General features: G+C 41.2%; 1 protein-coding gene across 1 annotated transcript in view; it reads right to left on the reverse strand.

Annotated features, from left to right (window-relative positions):
* Positions 1–16,943, reverse strand: part of LOC137260961 (hemicentin-2-like) — a 67,436-nt gene that overhangs the window by 22,186 nt on the left and 28,307 nt on the right. Inside the window, exons 12-14 of the mRNA XM_067798575.1 lie at positions 11,883–12,182; positions 11,063–11,323; positions 9,782–9,904 (exon numbers count right to left, since the gene is read on the reverse strand). Of these exons, the coding sequence (XP_067654676.1) occupies positions 9,782–9,904; positions 11,063–11,323; positions 11,883–12,182 (684 nt within the window). The remainder of the gene's footprint in view (positions 1–9,781; positions 9,905–11,062; positions 11,324–11,882; positions 12,183–16,943) is intronic.

Below are 16,943 nucleotides of genomic sequence, written 5' to 3' on the forward strand. Positions count from 1 at the left end.
TGCAGGCCATCGCGAAAATCGATGGTAATATAACGTGCATCCCCAACAACATGGAGAGATACATCTCCTTCAGCTTAAACGGACTTAGGTTCATTGACTCGTTTCAGTTCCTCCTGTCGTCACTCGACAGTCTGGTCAAGGCCAACAATACCTTCCCTATCACCGATCGATACACAGACGCCGAGACTAGACCCCTGCTTATGAGGAAGGGTGTGTACCCCTATGAGTACATGGATAGTTGGGCTAAGTTCACCGAGACCAGACTACCCCCTATTGACTACTTTTATAGCAAGCTGAATGAGGCGTCCGTCTCACGAGATGATTACTCGCACGCGACTAACGTATGGAATAAACTGGGTTGTAAGAACCTGGGTGATTATCACGACCTGTACTTGAGGACAGATGTACTTCTGTTAGCCCACGTGTTTGAAACGTTTAGGCGGACATGTTTCAAGCAGTATAAACTCGACCCCGCATGGTATTACACCAGCCCAGGACTGTCGTGGGACGCCTTGCTTAAAAAGACCGGAGTTAATTTGGAATTGCTCACAGATTACGACATGCACCTATTCATTGAGAAAGGTTTGCGAGGTGGGATTTCCATGGCATCCAAACGATACGCGAAAGCAAATAATCAATACGTGAAAGGTTACGATCCTAACAAACCAACCAATCACATTCTCTACCTCGACGCAAACAACCTGTACGGCTGGGCCATGAGTCAGTATCTACCTACAGGGGGATTCGAATGGGTACCCCACGTTGATGTTATGGGGGTTGCACCAGATTCGAACAAAGGATATATCCTCGAGGTTGACTTAGAGTATCCCAAGGAATTACACACATCGCACAACAGCTACCCCCTGGCCCCCGAACGTATGAGGGTTAACCCAGACTGGATGTCTGAGTACCAACATAACTTGTCAGGTGGGCGTGTGACAGACGTTGAAAAACTCGTGCCTAACTTAATGAATAAGACCAAGTACATCGTTCACTATCGCAACCTACAGCTGTACCTGTCGTTGGGTATGAGGCTGACCAAAATACACAGGGTGCTCATGTTCGACCAGAGCCCATGGATGGAGCCCTACATCAGAATGAATACAGACCTACGAAAAAAAGCCACCAGTGATTTTGAGAAAAATCTCTACAAACTCATGAACAACTCGGTGTTTGGTAAGACTATGGAGAACCTGAGGAAACGCGTGACCGTGAAGCTGGTTCGGTCGAGTGAGGAAGACAAGCTCAGGAGATTGATAGCCAGTCCGGCATTCAACCGTAGTAAGATATTCACAGACAACCTGGTTGCCCTACACATGAAGAAAAGTCACATAAAATTCAACCGGCCTGTTTACGTGGGGATGAGCATCCTCGATTTATCCAAACACCTGATGTACGACTTTTACTACAACGAGCTCAAGAAACAGTACGGTGACAGGTGTGAAGTGCTGTACACTGACACGGATTCCCTGCTGATGGAGATTCGAACCGAGGACGTGTACGAGGACATGAAAAAACACCTCGATTTATACGACACCAGCGACTACCCTAAGACCCATGCTATACACAGTACGGTAAATAAAAAGGTCCTAGGTAAGATGAAGGACGAGTGTGCTGGCACGCCCATAGCCGAGTACATAGGTTTGAGACCTAAGATGTACTCCATACTGAAAGCCGACAATAGTGAGATCCGGAAGGCTAAGGGGGTTAAGAAGTATGTGGTGAAACAACACATCAAACACGCCAGATTCAAGGAAGCCCTGTTCAAGACCCGTACCTTTAGACATAAAATGAACACACTTAGAAGTGATGGACATAAGATATACGGACTGACTATAAACAAGACGTCCCTGTCGCCTATGGACACGAAACGTTGGATAGCTATTGATGGGATAAACACATACGCGTATGGACATGAAAAAATTTGAGGCTATTTACTACAGCCCGCGTGGGTACTGGAAAGGAGGTAGCGCAGTAGATAAGATAGCTAAAATAGCGCGAGTACCCCCGGAGGAAGCCAAAGCGTGGCTTGAAAAACAAGCCCTGTGGCAGATCTATTTACCGGCACCACGCTACGTGCCTAGAAGGAGGTTCGGTATTAACATACCTAATAGCGTTCACCAGGCAGACCTACTGTTCCTACCCCACGACAAGAGTTACAAGTATGCCTTAACCGTAGTGGACGTAGCCAGTCGTTACAAGGAAGCCGAACCCTTGACCACGAAAGATTCGGCCCAGGTAGCCAGAGGATTCGAACGCATATACAAACGCAGTCCGCTGACGTGGTCAACAGAGCTGCAAGTTGACCCCGGACGGGAGTTCATGGGTGCCGTGTCACAACTGTTAGCCAAACACGATACAAAGGTCAGACGTGGCACGGCCGGAGCCCATCGCAGCCAAGCCATAGTTGAGAGATTTAATAGGACTTTGGCTGAGCGCTTGTTCGGCCATCAGTATGCTAGGGAGATGGCCACCCCTGGAAAACGATCGACTGAATGGGTCACGAGGTTACCCAAGGTGGTGTCGGCAATCAACCATGAAGTCACCCGTCTCACCGGTAAGAAACCGGCAGACGCTATCAAACTAAAATCAATAGTTGCAGAGTCGGCCGCTCCATTGCGTGGGAAGGAGAAACAGATACCAGATAGGGCCCTAGTGAGGTATCTATACCAGCCGGGGGAACACGAGGGCGATAGCCGTAAGCGAGCCACCGATCCTATATGGTCAGTCAAAACTTACAACATAGATAAAGTGGATATGAAAGCCGACGAACCTAACTTGTACTACTTGAGGGGTGGGCCGGGTAGGGGGTTTGTAAGAGAAGAATTATTGATCGTACCGTACGGCACAGTGTTACCTCCTACCAAGGCACAGTAATTACCGCCAACTTTTTTGTAGTAGGGGTAATAGTAGCAAGAGCTAAGGGCCCAACCAAAGCCTTATTTAGTAAATAAGGCTTTGTAGAGACATTTCTTGAAAGTGTTTTAGAACTGTCATTCCCTATACTACTGCCCCAATCCTTCTCATCTTTCTGTTCTTGTCTGTCCATCTTGTATAATGAATGTAAATAATATTATGTAAATACTACGGAGAAGGTGTTCTAAGTTGTACAACATGTACCCAATCCTTTTCTCATGAATAAAATATGTTTAAAACAAAAACAAAACAAAAGTGGTGGTATTCCTTTGAGAAGAGGCAGTTGGTTTAACTGGAGTGAAATGTCTCGAGTGCGTGCCATTGTATATGTATTTGGGTATTAAATGCTTCTCCTAATATGTTATTGTGGAATAAGCATATTTGATATGTGCTATTGAAAACAGAAGATCTTAAAGCTAACTGACCATAAACATGTCAAAGTTCACACTGGTAACGAGTATCCGGGCCCAGTATCTCTAAAGCCTAGAGAGCCATGCGTTGTGCGTTTATCTATATTGAATGTATATCTCCCAGGGTCAAATCCCCTGCCATATATGTCTTTGTGGAATACTTGGGACTGCTCGTCGTTGCTTCGTGTCTAACGTTACTTTCTTCTAGTCCCAGAAGTCGTTACTGGTGCTATTCTATGTTAACTTTAATCTAATGGACATCTCTTTATTATTGCCTTTCCTTGGCACTAACATCAGGTTGATGTGGAACAGTGCAAACTTTATCATATGACTCACATATTTAGCGTTAATGTTTGAGATTGTTCAATCAACACTGTTAACTCTATGCAGTTTTGTGAACATGTAGGTTGTGTGAACGTCCACCGTGTGTGATGTGTAGAGTATTAATTACACAATGTCATAACTTGTATACTTTTCAATGTCATCGTGACCATTGTAGAATATGTGGCAAATCTACATATGATGGTTAGGTTCTTTGATAGCTGATTGCTTTGTGAACATGCTGTTATGATGAATTGTAAACTATTCTGTCAATGCCTGACTACGTAGTACATCAGTCAGTTACTGGCCGTTTATTTACGAGGGGATATCAAAAAGGTTTTAATTGTCACCAAGACGTTTTCATAGTAGAAACTTCAGTTTTGATTGTTGGTCTTTAAGACATGTTTACATTGTCACCATCCAGAGTTACACGTTTCTCCCAACATTTCTTGACCTTGTGTAGACCCCTTAAATAGACCACCTAATTTCATGGAAAACCAACACTCCGCCTCTTCAACAGTATCTTCAAAATACTATTAGGTGTGTAGTGTTTGATATTATATTGGTCAGTGTGTTCAGAAAGCGTAAGAGTTTAGTCTTTTTGATAAAACAGGTTAAAGCTGCTATACTGATTGAAAAACTGTGTTTTCACATTATCGATGTTGATGAAATAAAACATAAATGTTATGAAATGAAAATGAAAGGTACAGCTTTATTGATTGATCAAAACTGTTTTTGCTAAATCAGTGTTGTTGATATACTGTGAGTAAAGTTCAAAGCTTGTCCTTACAAGTGCCCGCTTGCTGAAAGGACATGCTTTTTGGTAACTTCATACATCACTGCTTTGTGCAAACATCAACGTTCGCTGGGTATGTAGAGGACAAGCAGGAACAAATCTCATATTTCTACAATAGGTACAATCGGTTCAATCGGTACAGTCCTCTTTAAGAGTACCTCTGTAAAAGAGGCAACCGTGGAAACATTTTCTCTTATTGGGTGTGTAGTAAGTGGAGTACTCTTGTTTTTCCAGCTGAAATGATGAGCTAGCTGAGGTGTTAAACTGTATAGGTTCTGTGGAAGAAGTTGAAGAGTGGAGAGACGTATAGATGTGGAACTGTTCCGTCAGTTTAGGCTTCACCTGGTACTGTGGTCCTCTGTTGAGGAAGATGAAGAGTGGTGAGACGTGTAGACGTGGAGCTTAAATGTCAGTTTAGGCTTCACCTGGTACTGTTGTCATGTGCTGAGGAAGATGAAGGATGGAGAGACGTGTAGATGTGGAACTGTTCCCTCAGGAGTAGCTCGTAATCATGTAGAGGTAAGACATCGTTGTTGGAAGCACGAGGTACATCACTGAAGTCACGGGATAATCTCGCTGCCATCACAGTAAGGTAGTCACCACATCTATAATTACAACATTACACTTATATTGCCCTTAATTTTGACTTGTCCATAAGTGCCCCTGCATTTTTCTTTCAAGTAGTGTGCAGTAGAAATTACCCCCTACTTCAACCATGATCATACATTTCCTACCCTTTTTTAACAAATTGTGCATAAGTTACATAGATACAATTGTTACTTTTTCAGTCATTTCCACAGTTAATCTGTGAAGGCTTATAGTCTAAGATTTCTGAGGTAAGTTGAGTAAATGGTGTTTGACACCAAAGGCAACAACCGTTTATTTGAAGACTTGTTCCCTGGTTATTACGATGTCTGACATACGAGTCCAGCACTTAAGATGAAAACGTAAAAACATGTACCTGTTGTCCTGGTTCTCTGCAAGTAAAATAAAAGACAAACTTGTACATTTCTAAACGGATCGATTCGTCCACACAGAGTAACAGTAAAGAATAAGTCGCTTTTAGAATAGTCCATCAACATCACCAAAACCAGAACACTACGACTGAGCTTCATTATACTCATATGGGGAATCGAACCTGGGTCTTTGGCGTGAACACCTTATCGCCTGGTCTACTGATCACTTCCGTACTAAATCCAAAAATGAAAACAGTGTTTACAAACTAAAATGAGGACAAAATATTGCAGCACGTGAAGGTGAACCACGGATATGCCCGTATACTGTTCAACGCTGCTTTCAGCAATATCCCACCAATACTACGCTTGTCTGATATATGCCAGACTTGCCGATTACACCCACTGGTTGATATAATGAGCATCGATTTACGCAACTGGGATACGGTTGATAAACATGCATGAGCATAATCAGACTGTAACCTGTTGTAACATGCATGGTTGTTGAAGATAGGTTGTGACCAGATCCTCCACGTTGTGGTAATATTGTGTTGATTGTGGTGTGTTTGGAATTGGAGCGGGTTGACACTTACATTGCATGCAAAAATATTCATGCATTCTTTGTACATTTTATGTCCTTGAAGACAAGAACAGTGACTGCTGCCACCACAACTGCCACAGCAGTGAGCATAACGGAGTAGACAACTACGATGGGGACGATGTCGTCTACGTTTGCATCACCTTCTGATATCAGACACATAAGATGACACATTTCTGTGTTAAGTATAACAATTCAAGTGACAATACAGCGACGTATTCACCATGGAGTATTTTCGTGTTCCTATTAAAGCATTAATCAACTTTATGACATAAATAATGTTTTTAAACTGAGAAAATAGTATTTTTCTCTACAAGAACGGCAAAGCAATAAAGTAAGCAAGCCATGAATAAGGAAGAATCATTTCGGATGACCGTTACAGGTGTCCAGACTAGCTGTCCCAACACGACCCATCACCAAATTCTGAAAAATGTCTTAAGTATTGGGACATCTAGAATATCAACGAATTTGACTCTATTTACAATGTTATACCTATTCTGTTATGGCTATTTCAAACTAAATAATCGGGGGTTTTGGTCTCTTTCCTTGGTTTGAGACACGACTTCAGAGATTAGACAGTTCGAGCTACGTTTCATTATATCATACACGGCAGTTTGGGTCTCACAGCCCATGCACTGTCTGTAAATAATCGAGTCTCGACCAGGCAATCCAGTGATCAACAGCATGACCATCTATCTGCTCAAATGGGAACCGACGTGGATATTGCAAGCATGGGTTGCTGAAGGCTATCTACCCTAGATTTTCAAATGTCCTTCAGATGGGAGATAGTTCAAGCTACGTTCACTCCACACATCAGTAGCCTATACGGCAGTTCGAGTTTCACAGTCGTTACACATCATGCTAGTTGTTAACCTTCAGACACCAACCTTCTATTTCCTGGTAGCTCCCATCGTTTTCATCTTCCCTGTGATACGACACCAGACTGATAAAAGTGAACATTGATTGTGAGCATAATGAGAGGAAATTATTAAGCTGTGACACACTCTCAATTTATATCGCGCCCCAAATCGTGTATATTCATGCCTGGTTGGTTTGTTGTTTAACGATACACTCGGAAATATCACAGATATATGTCGACGGTCTGTAAATAAATGGCTCTGGACAAGATAATCCAGTGCTCAGAAGCATAAACATCGTCACCATCCCCTAGTCAAATTTTTGCGACAAGCATGGGTTGCTGAAAAACAATTCTAAATTGGATCTTCACGGGTACTTACACCTGTGTGGTGATGAAATATTTATTCACCTTACATGAACATTGACGAGCATACTCACCGATGACGAGCACATCTCTCTCTCGCGATCTGGAAACAATTATGCATACAAACGTAAAGTAAATATGCGTACAAACTTTTACTTTCATCACGGATGTTCTATTGTGCACATCTGTATATACCACTCCCGTACATTGTACACTGATATTACTATTTTCCTCTACTTAGAAGTTAATGAGTATAAGAGATACTTTACATCAAACGGCATGCGTTTCAGTATGGTCAATCACTGCTCATAGTTGTCAGAATTTGAAAATGCTTATACACCTTTAGTTTTGTATGTTGACAGCTTACCAAAAGTCCAAGACTGATTTTCAGACATTGTACATAACACTACCCCTTTAATAATTCGTATGACTTGTTTAACGTCATCTGAATCAACTGACGTGGCGTACAACAGTGACGTCCTGCACCAACCTGCTATCTCCTCGTAGCCTCCGTCTGTGTCTGCGTCACGGGTGTATGTGACAACGCTGCCGGGGGGAAGGAAATGTAGAAAGTGGTCGGAATCAAGGATATTTTTTTAAAAAATCCGCTTTCCTTAGACACAGAATCTTGCAAAGGACAAAATAGTTGTAACAGTTAAATCCATGAATGTGCTCACAAAAAGGGTAAGCACGTTCTGAGTTATGGGTAGTTAATGATCTTCTAACATTTGCCTGAAATGTCAAAAACTGTGATACCAGCAGCTCATTAGCGATGTTTTATTAATTCAGATTGGGTTCAATATTCCATATATACTGCTACTGATTAGTGTAGCATAGCCAATCAAATGTGTGTTTGTGATTAAGTGTTTCTACAGTAACTTGGAAAAATAGCAGATACTACCAAGTTTTAAGTCAGGTGTTTAGTCATTTGTCTTACTTGTACTGGATAGTAGGTACTCACCGATTAAATGTGTATCCTTTACCTGGAACAAATAAGTCTGTGTAAATAGTTACATATGCGCAGTGTTAGATGAAAAATATAAGATAAACAAATTTCCCGTATAGTTATCGATTAAAACTAGTGTCCTGGAGCCAGTGTAAACATAAACATGGAGACTGAAGGTCATTAAATATGTAAATATGTGCACACTGTTGATTCATATCCTCTTCAAGCACCTTGGCTTGATTCCATACTGAACGACTTCTGAAACCCCAGCATACCATTATTATCCTTAATCATGGAAGATGTAAAACGAATTTTGAACCCAAACTGTGCTTGAAGTAATCTGACTTTGACAGATAAACATGATGCACACTAAGAAATGCGTGCATTCCTATCTGGTGACGTGACCCACCATTTGCTGAAAATGACCATTTTACCTGCAAATACAGAAAACGTGGCGTTTCCACAACACATTGTCAGATCAGTCAACTGTGTATCAAAATGATACCGAAACTTTCAACAGCACCAAATTGTTGTCTTTGGCACGTGATCGAGCACACCCTTGACAACCATTTGTCCAGCCAGAGATCACCACATTGTCTTCACTCATTGAAGGAACATGAGTGTATTCTCTTTACAAGTCCTGATTTCATCTCAGTCAGGGGTATAGAAGGATCAGAGTATCAGTGTAACGCTGACTGTTGAGTTCAGCAGGGTTGATGGAAGCGTACTAATCTGTAGAGAGACTGGTAGTCATGACAGGACACAGACACACGTCTGTCGTGGTCGAGCTACAGCTCAAAAGCATACATACTGACAGCCACGGTTGGAAATAAGTTTGACCCCCTTCAACGTTATCGTTAATTCATTTTTCACTAATTTGAGAATGATTACTTTAGCTTTTACTTGTCTTTCAATCCTGATTGACAATTTTAGTGTCAACAAGGACAAGTTCTTTTCTTCGTTTACCACGGACACTAAACATTTTATCCCAGTGGTGCGTTTCTAAATTAGTTCAGAGTACTTTCACCGCCTTCTCTTACAATCTATCCTCTCTCTCAAACTCTTCCTTAAAGGCCGGTCTCAGATTCCATCTCTCCACAAGAGACTTACTGACACCATCAAGGACACTTTAACATTTTATCAAGATACACCACAGACACGCTGCAAATCAGGCCTAAACAGGATCAGTCAGTATAGACAGGACAAAATGATCATATCGTCGAAAATGTCAGTATGAATGGAAATACTTATTAGCTAGCTTTCTACTGAGTGTGAGTGCAAATAGACATCTAGACACCAGGCGCTATATACAAACGTATTGTTATATGCTTTGCTCTGGACACCTCATTCACCCCACCCATCCACCCCCTGCCCCCAAACCCCACCCAGCCACCCACAACCCCCACAACCCCCACCATCCCTCCTCGCCACCCACCACCTTCACCCTTCACCCTTCCTCACCCCACCCCCTTCACCCTTCACCCTTCCTCACCACCACGCCCTTATCCCTGACTGTCCTACATTATTCACCACATATAAGAATGTGCAGTGGGATAACTTAGTGACGATGTATACGTGCACACACTCAGGCAAGACGCTATCACATCACACCGTATTACCTCCACGTCTGTGTTTTCTACAAACAACAACTATGACGACAACGGCGATGACCACGATGAGGACCGAACAGACAGCAGTCACGGGGACGGTGGAAACGACACCAGATTCAGTAACCTCACGTGCTGAAACATTTAATTTGGACAATATTCAGTTCAGTAAAGAATAATCATGTTTACTTATCAGAAAAAAATAAACATGCAAGACACGTTGCTTTATTTAAGGTACATGACGTGCTTACAAAATACCAGACATATAATGTACACCAGGATTAGAAATATAACCAGGGCTGCCCCGTATCTGCGAAATTGAGTGGGTGGGTGGGTGAGAAGTTCATTTGAAATAACACTTTCCAACTGCATTACAACCTGTTGCGTTCTCGCTACAACGCCCGTCGATCTATTTTCACAGACGGATTCAACGGTAATGGTCAAATTGCAAGTGATACAGTCATTGGATCCAAAACCATTCTAAGAACTTCATCGATTTTACAGTCAAACAGCCAGTCAGTCAATCAGCCAGTTAGTCAGCGAGTCAGACAGTCAGTCAGTCAGTCAGTCAGTAAGAGAGTCAGTCAACTTGACACAACAACGACACGATCCAAAACCATTCTAAGAACTTCATCGCTTTTACAGTCAACCAGCCAGTCAGTTAATCAGCCAGTTAGTCAGCGAGTCAACCAGTCAGTCAGTCAGAGAGTCAGTCAGAGAGTCAGTCAGAGAGTCAGTCAACTTGATGCAACAACGTCACTCTCTACGTCAGCACTACAAGAGACCATGCAACGTCAGCGTTCAACAATGTCCAAGTAACATCACGGGTCTTCATGAGACTTCAATCTGATTCAGACATATTTGATGGGTTGACATGCGATGTTCATCTCAAATAATCTTTCTCACAGGACATCCCCATCAACCTCACTGTCTACGCCAGTTCAACAGGAGGCCATGCAACGTTGGAAACATCAGCGATCTAACTAGTGCAGGCGAAGTTCTAAAGAGGCGGAAAAGTGTCGAATTTGGTGTCACATATAAAGGGAAGATTAGGAGGCATCTGTGCCGCTTGGCTGCTTTTTGATTTTACAAAAACATTGTCGTGATATTGACATTTGATTGACGTTCTTATCAATATTACGAGTTGATACGGCTAATGATTTTGAATCGTTGGGTACCACTGCCGTTGGTGTTCTCGCAGGTGTTCCATCACGTTAAGGTGAATGAAAAGGCAGATGTCATCCAAAAGACAGGTTGTATGTTATAGATTCTATTATAGGAGTGTTGACTTACAGAAGACATCCAGTGTCAGGTTCTGTGATGCACTCCCATGTGTGTTCTTGACGTGACACATGTACTGTCTAGACACAGACACATCTACAGCTGGTATAGACAACCCAACCTTGCTGTGTCCTGTCATCACCATCTGTCTTGATGTGTCCCACCAGGTTACAGTGCAGGCAGGGTTACAGTCAGCAGAACATCTCGTCGTTACAGGTTTCCCTTCCTCCAGTTTGCCCCTTATGCCGTCAAAGTGTATCTGGTCAGGTCCATCTGCAATGCATGTGAGATGGTCAGCTAGGAAGGAAGTCTTTTTCTGAGATATAAGTCTAGTTTCCGTCTGTGACGTAAATGTCTGAATAAAGACCAGCTGGTTAGTTTGGCCTGTGCTCTTGGGATTCATAAGAATGGCAAACCTCCCTGTCTCACGATCGTATCAAGTTGTTTTCCTCTAACAATAAGTACCGTCTACAGCTGGGACACCGTTGTAACTCACCCACCCACTCTGTTGCTATGCGCAACTCTTGACAACATATCCGACTGATCATACCAGCGCCCCGTTCCTCAAAGCGATCGTAATTCCCATACTTTACCACAGACGTACGACAGTTCGCTCTGAGGAACGGGGTCCAGCCGCAGTTTTGAAACTTTCAACTGATCATTGAAGCAAACCTGTCGCTCATTCCTATCAGGACTTTCACAATAATGATTTCTGTTCTGTTTACACAGAACTTCTGCGAAAGAAACTTGTCACAAAAGTGTGACTCAGCAGAGTTTCAAGGATACTTAATACGAGGTTCTGTTACCTAAAGCAAGGTAGGTTCTTACTCACAGAGAACATCCAGCACATGTTCGTGACTCCAGTCAGACTTCAGTCCCTCCTCCACAGCCTGGCAACTGTAGATGTCTCCCCAGTTCTCTCTGCTGGCGTGAATTATTGTCAGGTCATCTCCACCTGTAGGAGACTCATCACCAGATTCTAGCAGGGTCCTGTCCCTTCTCCAGATGTAGGTCATGGTCAGTTGGGGGTGGTCCGGGGGCAGACTCCGGGAGGAGGAGGAGCATGTGAGGGTGACATTCTCACCTGATACAGGTGAGGCAGGTCCGGTGATGGTAGGTGTGGTTGGCCTCTCTGTGAAAAAATATAACAAAGACCTTAACCTTAACGCTTGTGTCAATGTACTACAATGTCAATGTTTTTACTAAATCCTCTATACTTGTTCATTAATTTTCCATCTATTAAATGTTAAACAGTTTAAGTGTTCTCTCGTCACGCCAAGGATCCTCACTCACTCACTCAGTGTTCCACAGTTACAACAGGGAATACGTGTTGACTGGATCTTAATGCTTCAAACCGTTTTGTTGATTAAATATGATAGTTACCGCGCAACTACTTACTGAATCGAGTTAACAGTATTTTCCATAGAGAGGCGGTAAAAGATGCAAGACTGGTGCACTCGGATACACTTATTCATGTTAACCTGCGATAAAGCTTCTTTGTCGGCTTATATATGTCTTTTGGCATGGTTAATATCCTGCACTGGGAATAAACATTGTATTTAGCGACCCTTGTGCGTAGTAATGCGTGACGTCACAAGCTCGGTCACGCAGTTTTCTAATGATCACTCATTTGACTGCGTTACATTATGTAGTTCCCAGTCAACTTTTATGTTGAAGAACTTATTGTTGTCACCAAATATTAACTTAGTTTGAAAAATGACAAGAAACACATATGGAATTTGGGAAACTTTCAGTTAAACTTTTGAACAACAAATATAATGTTCTCCCCATCGAAACAATACCCCTTATGAACTCTCCAGTCTCATGTGTAAATTACTCATCGGTATCATGAAAAAGAACGGATCCGACCCCGAACCACTAGTTCTCAGATGTAAATTAGAGAGATCATATCTCTCATTACGAGACAACAACTTTCTCTCATCAAGGCACTCACAGTGCACGGCCGTCAATCTGGACACGATCGCCAATAGATGGGCGTGTTTGTTTACAGTGTGAAAGTAGTCACTAAAATTTGCATATGACCTCTCTAATTTGCATCGGTATCCGCATATGACCGCAAGGGATACCGAAAATATCCGTTGGCTTTATGATAAATACAGAAGAACCAGCATATCTCTGGAATAGTTGACATAAATACCACACACAATACACACACGTGCACACACACAATACACACATGCACACACACAATACACACATTCACACACACAATATACCCATGCACACACAATGCACACATGCACACACACAATGCACACATGTACACACAATACTATGGAATACTGTAAGGGGCATTCTCGCGATCTCGACCTTTGGAAGCAATTTTAAAAAGCCAAAAGTGCGAGAATGCGAGATAGCGTGAACGTGAGATTTGGCCAAAATCTCGCGTTCTCGCGATCTCGCATTCTCGTGTTTTTGGTACAGAGCACGTTTCTGTCAAAAGTCGATAACATGAGAATTCGACATTTGTACATGCTGTCAGATCTCGCAAACTCGCAAACTCGCAAACTCGACTTGTCAAATAAGGCCACAAAAACACAAAATCACGAGAAAACGAGAATGCGACGTTTCATTTTCTCGCATTCTCGCGATCTCACGATCTCGCGTTTTAGAAGTTGGTGTTGCGCATGCGCATTATCTCGAGGTCAAGGCGCATGCGCATGTTAGTAGCGTTGTGGTCATGCTTCATTCACGCTTTTTACTGCCCAAGCATTTAACAAATTTATGACAATGCTTGAAAATCCTTTGTAGTGTATGTAAGCCCGCTCCTGTTGTTATAATTTCTTATGTACTGCAAAATCCAGAACATGTTCGATATAATTTAATAAACGAAATCGTGAACATGGATGTCAAATATAAGCGGAAACACTAAAGTGTGCTGAAGCTGGAAAAGGTTAACGTCAGTGAGCGAAAAACTATTGGATAAAGCCGCATCAATTCGCGACTATTCGCAGCTACACTGTATAGAACTAATCACTGACCTGGGCTTTTCTACATGATGTAATTTCATGTAAAGCTAGCATTAGTCTGTCTCACAGTCCCTAAACACAATATTGTCCCTACTGCCTAACCCTCAGTGCAATGCTTAAGCCCTAAGTGAAGCAAGTATAGATTTCATCAGGTCAGGTTCAGGTCTGGTCTCCCTTGAACTCCTTTTCATTTCATACCAATCTATTTGTCACAATCAAAATTATATATTCACAGACAAAGCCTTAGTCTATGCTAGTAGTGTGTAGCAGGCTGCTAAAATGTGCTTGTCTGGTGTTTATTCGACACCATATTAACTACTTTCGGCCCAAAATACTAGTTTGTCTTCCGCTGCAAAACATCCTGACTTACACAGTTCTTTGTCTCCTGGCTCCAAGAAATAGAAATACATTTGTGTAGCTAATATTTATGTTCCTGTAGCGGCCATGACACAGTGAGTCCAATGCTTTATTAACGCAGACTACGGGTTATGAGTGACATAACTGTTCCATATCGGGGTGGAAGAAGGCTCCCTGTTATAACACAAATATACACAATATGCATAACATAGCATCACATCTAATGAACTTGTCGTCATAATCATCATCATCGTAAATGCATAATCATAATGCATAAAGGTGCACGTACAGTGATTAAGCGCCGCAATATAGTACAGATGACTTACGTTATCACAGGTTTACAGTGATATACAAAACGAGAGTTAGCAAAAATATTTATATTAATACATAGTATAATAATGAAATGGACTAGATATACTGTGTACAGAACATGGGGGTAACGCGAAAGATATTGTACAAAGAAACCTATAACGTGTGAGTGACACGAGAGTGGGTCTGCATATCCAGCAACACCACAGTCAACGCATGCATTAAACGCATATATGTACAACACACTGATCAAATGTAATCTGTGTCAAGTACATAAAATATACATGATATGTGAGATGTATCAATCTTTGAAGATACAGACACTAGATAGCAACTACTAGCCGGCATATTGACTAAACAGAAAACAACTTAACCATAAATGATTCAAAATGATTCATACAAGTTAAATGGTATACTGTATATTGACTTTTGTTTTGTTTACCATGAGCATATTTGTGCCTACTTTGTGTATTGATTAATATTAGGGTTTAATTGACTATGTGTGTCACAATTAAAATGCATAGCAACTAACCTTTGACTCTGATCTAACTGTGACACAGAATTGTAAATGAAACTAAAAGAAAAGAGGCAGCTGACAACTATTTGCAGCTTAAATACATAAAGCATTCGTGGTCTACGAGACCACTATATCCTGATATATGATAATATATGCCTATTATTTATTTATTTGTGTACACAATATACAACCACTTAATTCATCCCTATTACACCATACTTTCTTTGCTTGGTGAAATACTCCACAAACGTATCGTACGACAGTAATTTATACAGGTACCCAAAAAAGTTCGCCTTCAAAAAAGTAAATATGGTTTAATATTCCTTCTGTCTTCCATGTTTTTTAGAAATTAATCAACCTCTCTGACTTACCCGTGATCTCGGTTCAAGATGACTGTATAGGTAACTGACAGAAAAGCGCGAGATTGCGAGATTGCGAGATTGCGAGATTGATAGATTTGTCAAGTGTCGCAATGTCGTGTTCTCGTGTTCTCGCGTTCTCGTGTTTTTGAAAATGGCTATCTAGAACTGTATGGGCAATTGGTACAAAAGCACGAGAACGCGACATTGCGAGATCGCGAGATTTGTCAAGTGTCGCCATCTCGTGTTCTCGTGTTTTTGAAAATGGCTATCTAGAACTGTATAATTTTATGCAATTGGTACAAAAGCACGAGAATGCGAGATCACGAGATTTTTCAATTGTCGCAATCTCGCGTTCTCGTGTTTTTGCTAATGATTACATAGAACTGAATAGGTAAATGAAACAAAAACACGAGAACGCGATATTGCGAGATCGCGAGATTTGTCAAGTGTCGCCATCTCGCGTTCTCGCGTTCTCGCGCTCTCGTGTTTTTGAAATCACAGTCTAGTACTATATTGGCACGTGGAACAAAAACACGAGAACGCGAGATCGCTAGATTTGTCAAAAATCGCAATTTCGCGTTCTCACAATGTCGCGTTCTCGTGTTTTTGAAAATCGCTACAATGCCATGGAAAAATATCTACTGCGCCAGTTGATGGTTAAAGTATGGATTGATGAGATGAAATCTATTTAACTTGATAATATTTCCATCTTCATTGTGATGGTAACCAATGAAAACATTTGAAGTTTAACTATCTGCCAGTGGTAACATTGTGAGGACTGAAAAGTAACGAAGTCAATGTACATCTTTATACTTGTATAATAATACATAATCCTAATATATATATATATATATATATATGTATGTATGTATGTATGTATGTATGTATGTATGTATGTATGTATGTATGTATGTATGTATGTATGTATGTATGTATGTATGTATGTATGTATGTATGTATGTATGTATGTATGTATGTATGTATGTATATATATAATCCTTATATATATAATCCTAATATATATATAATCCTAATTAGTTTTGTTATCATATTATTTCGCGTTTTGAAACTTAATAAGAAGCGTCATCATATACGTATAGTGCATATATAACATTGTACATGTGGTAATATCTAGACATTTTATAGATTGCCAACCTGAATCATATTTCACACACACACGCCTTAAGTGCGATCTAGTGTATGTTGAATCATTACCAAACTGAAAAATTAGTCTCATCGATCAGTTCAGACAATGACCTACAGCTCAACCAATCCGATTTTTTTTCGTATGAAAGTGAAAAGAGACAATACAAACATCTATTGATATTGATTCCTTGTTTCATAAGCAAATGGTATTT

The sequence above is a fragment of the Haliotis asinina genome, chromosome 1, assembly GCF_037392515.1.
Source record: "Haliotis asinina isolate JCU_RB_2024 chromosome 1, JCU_Hal_asi_v2, whole genome shotgun sequence".
Classification (NCBI taxonomy): domain Eukaryota; kingdom Metazoa; phylum Mollusca; class Gastropoda; order Lepetellida; family Haliotidae; genus Haliotis; species Haliotis asinina.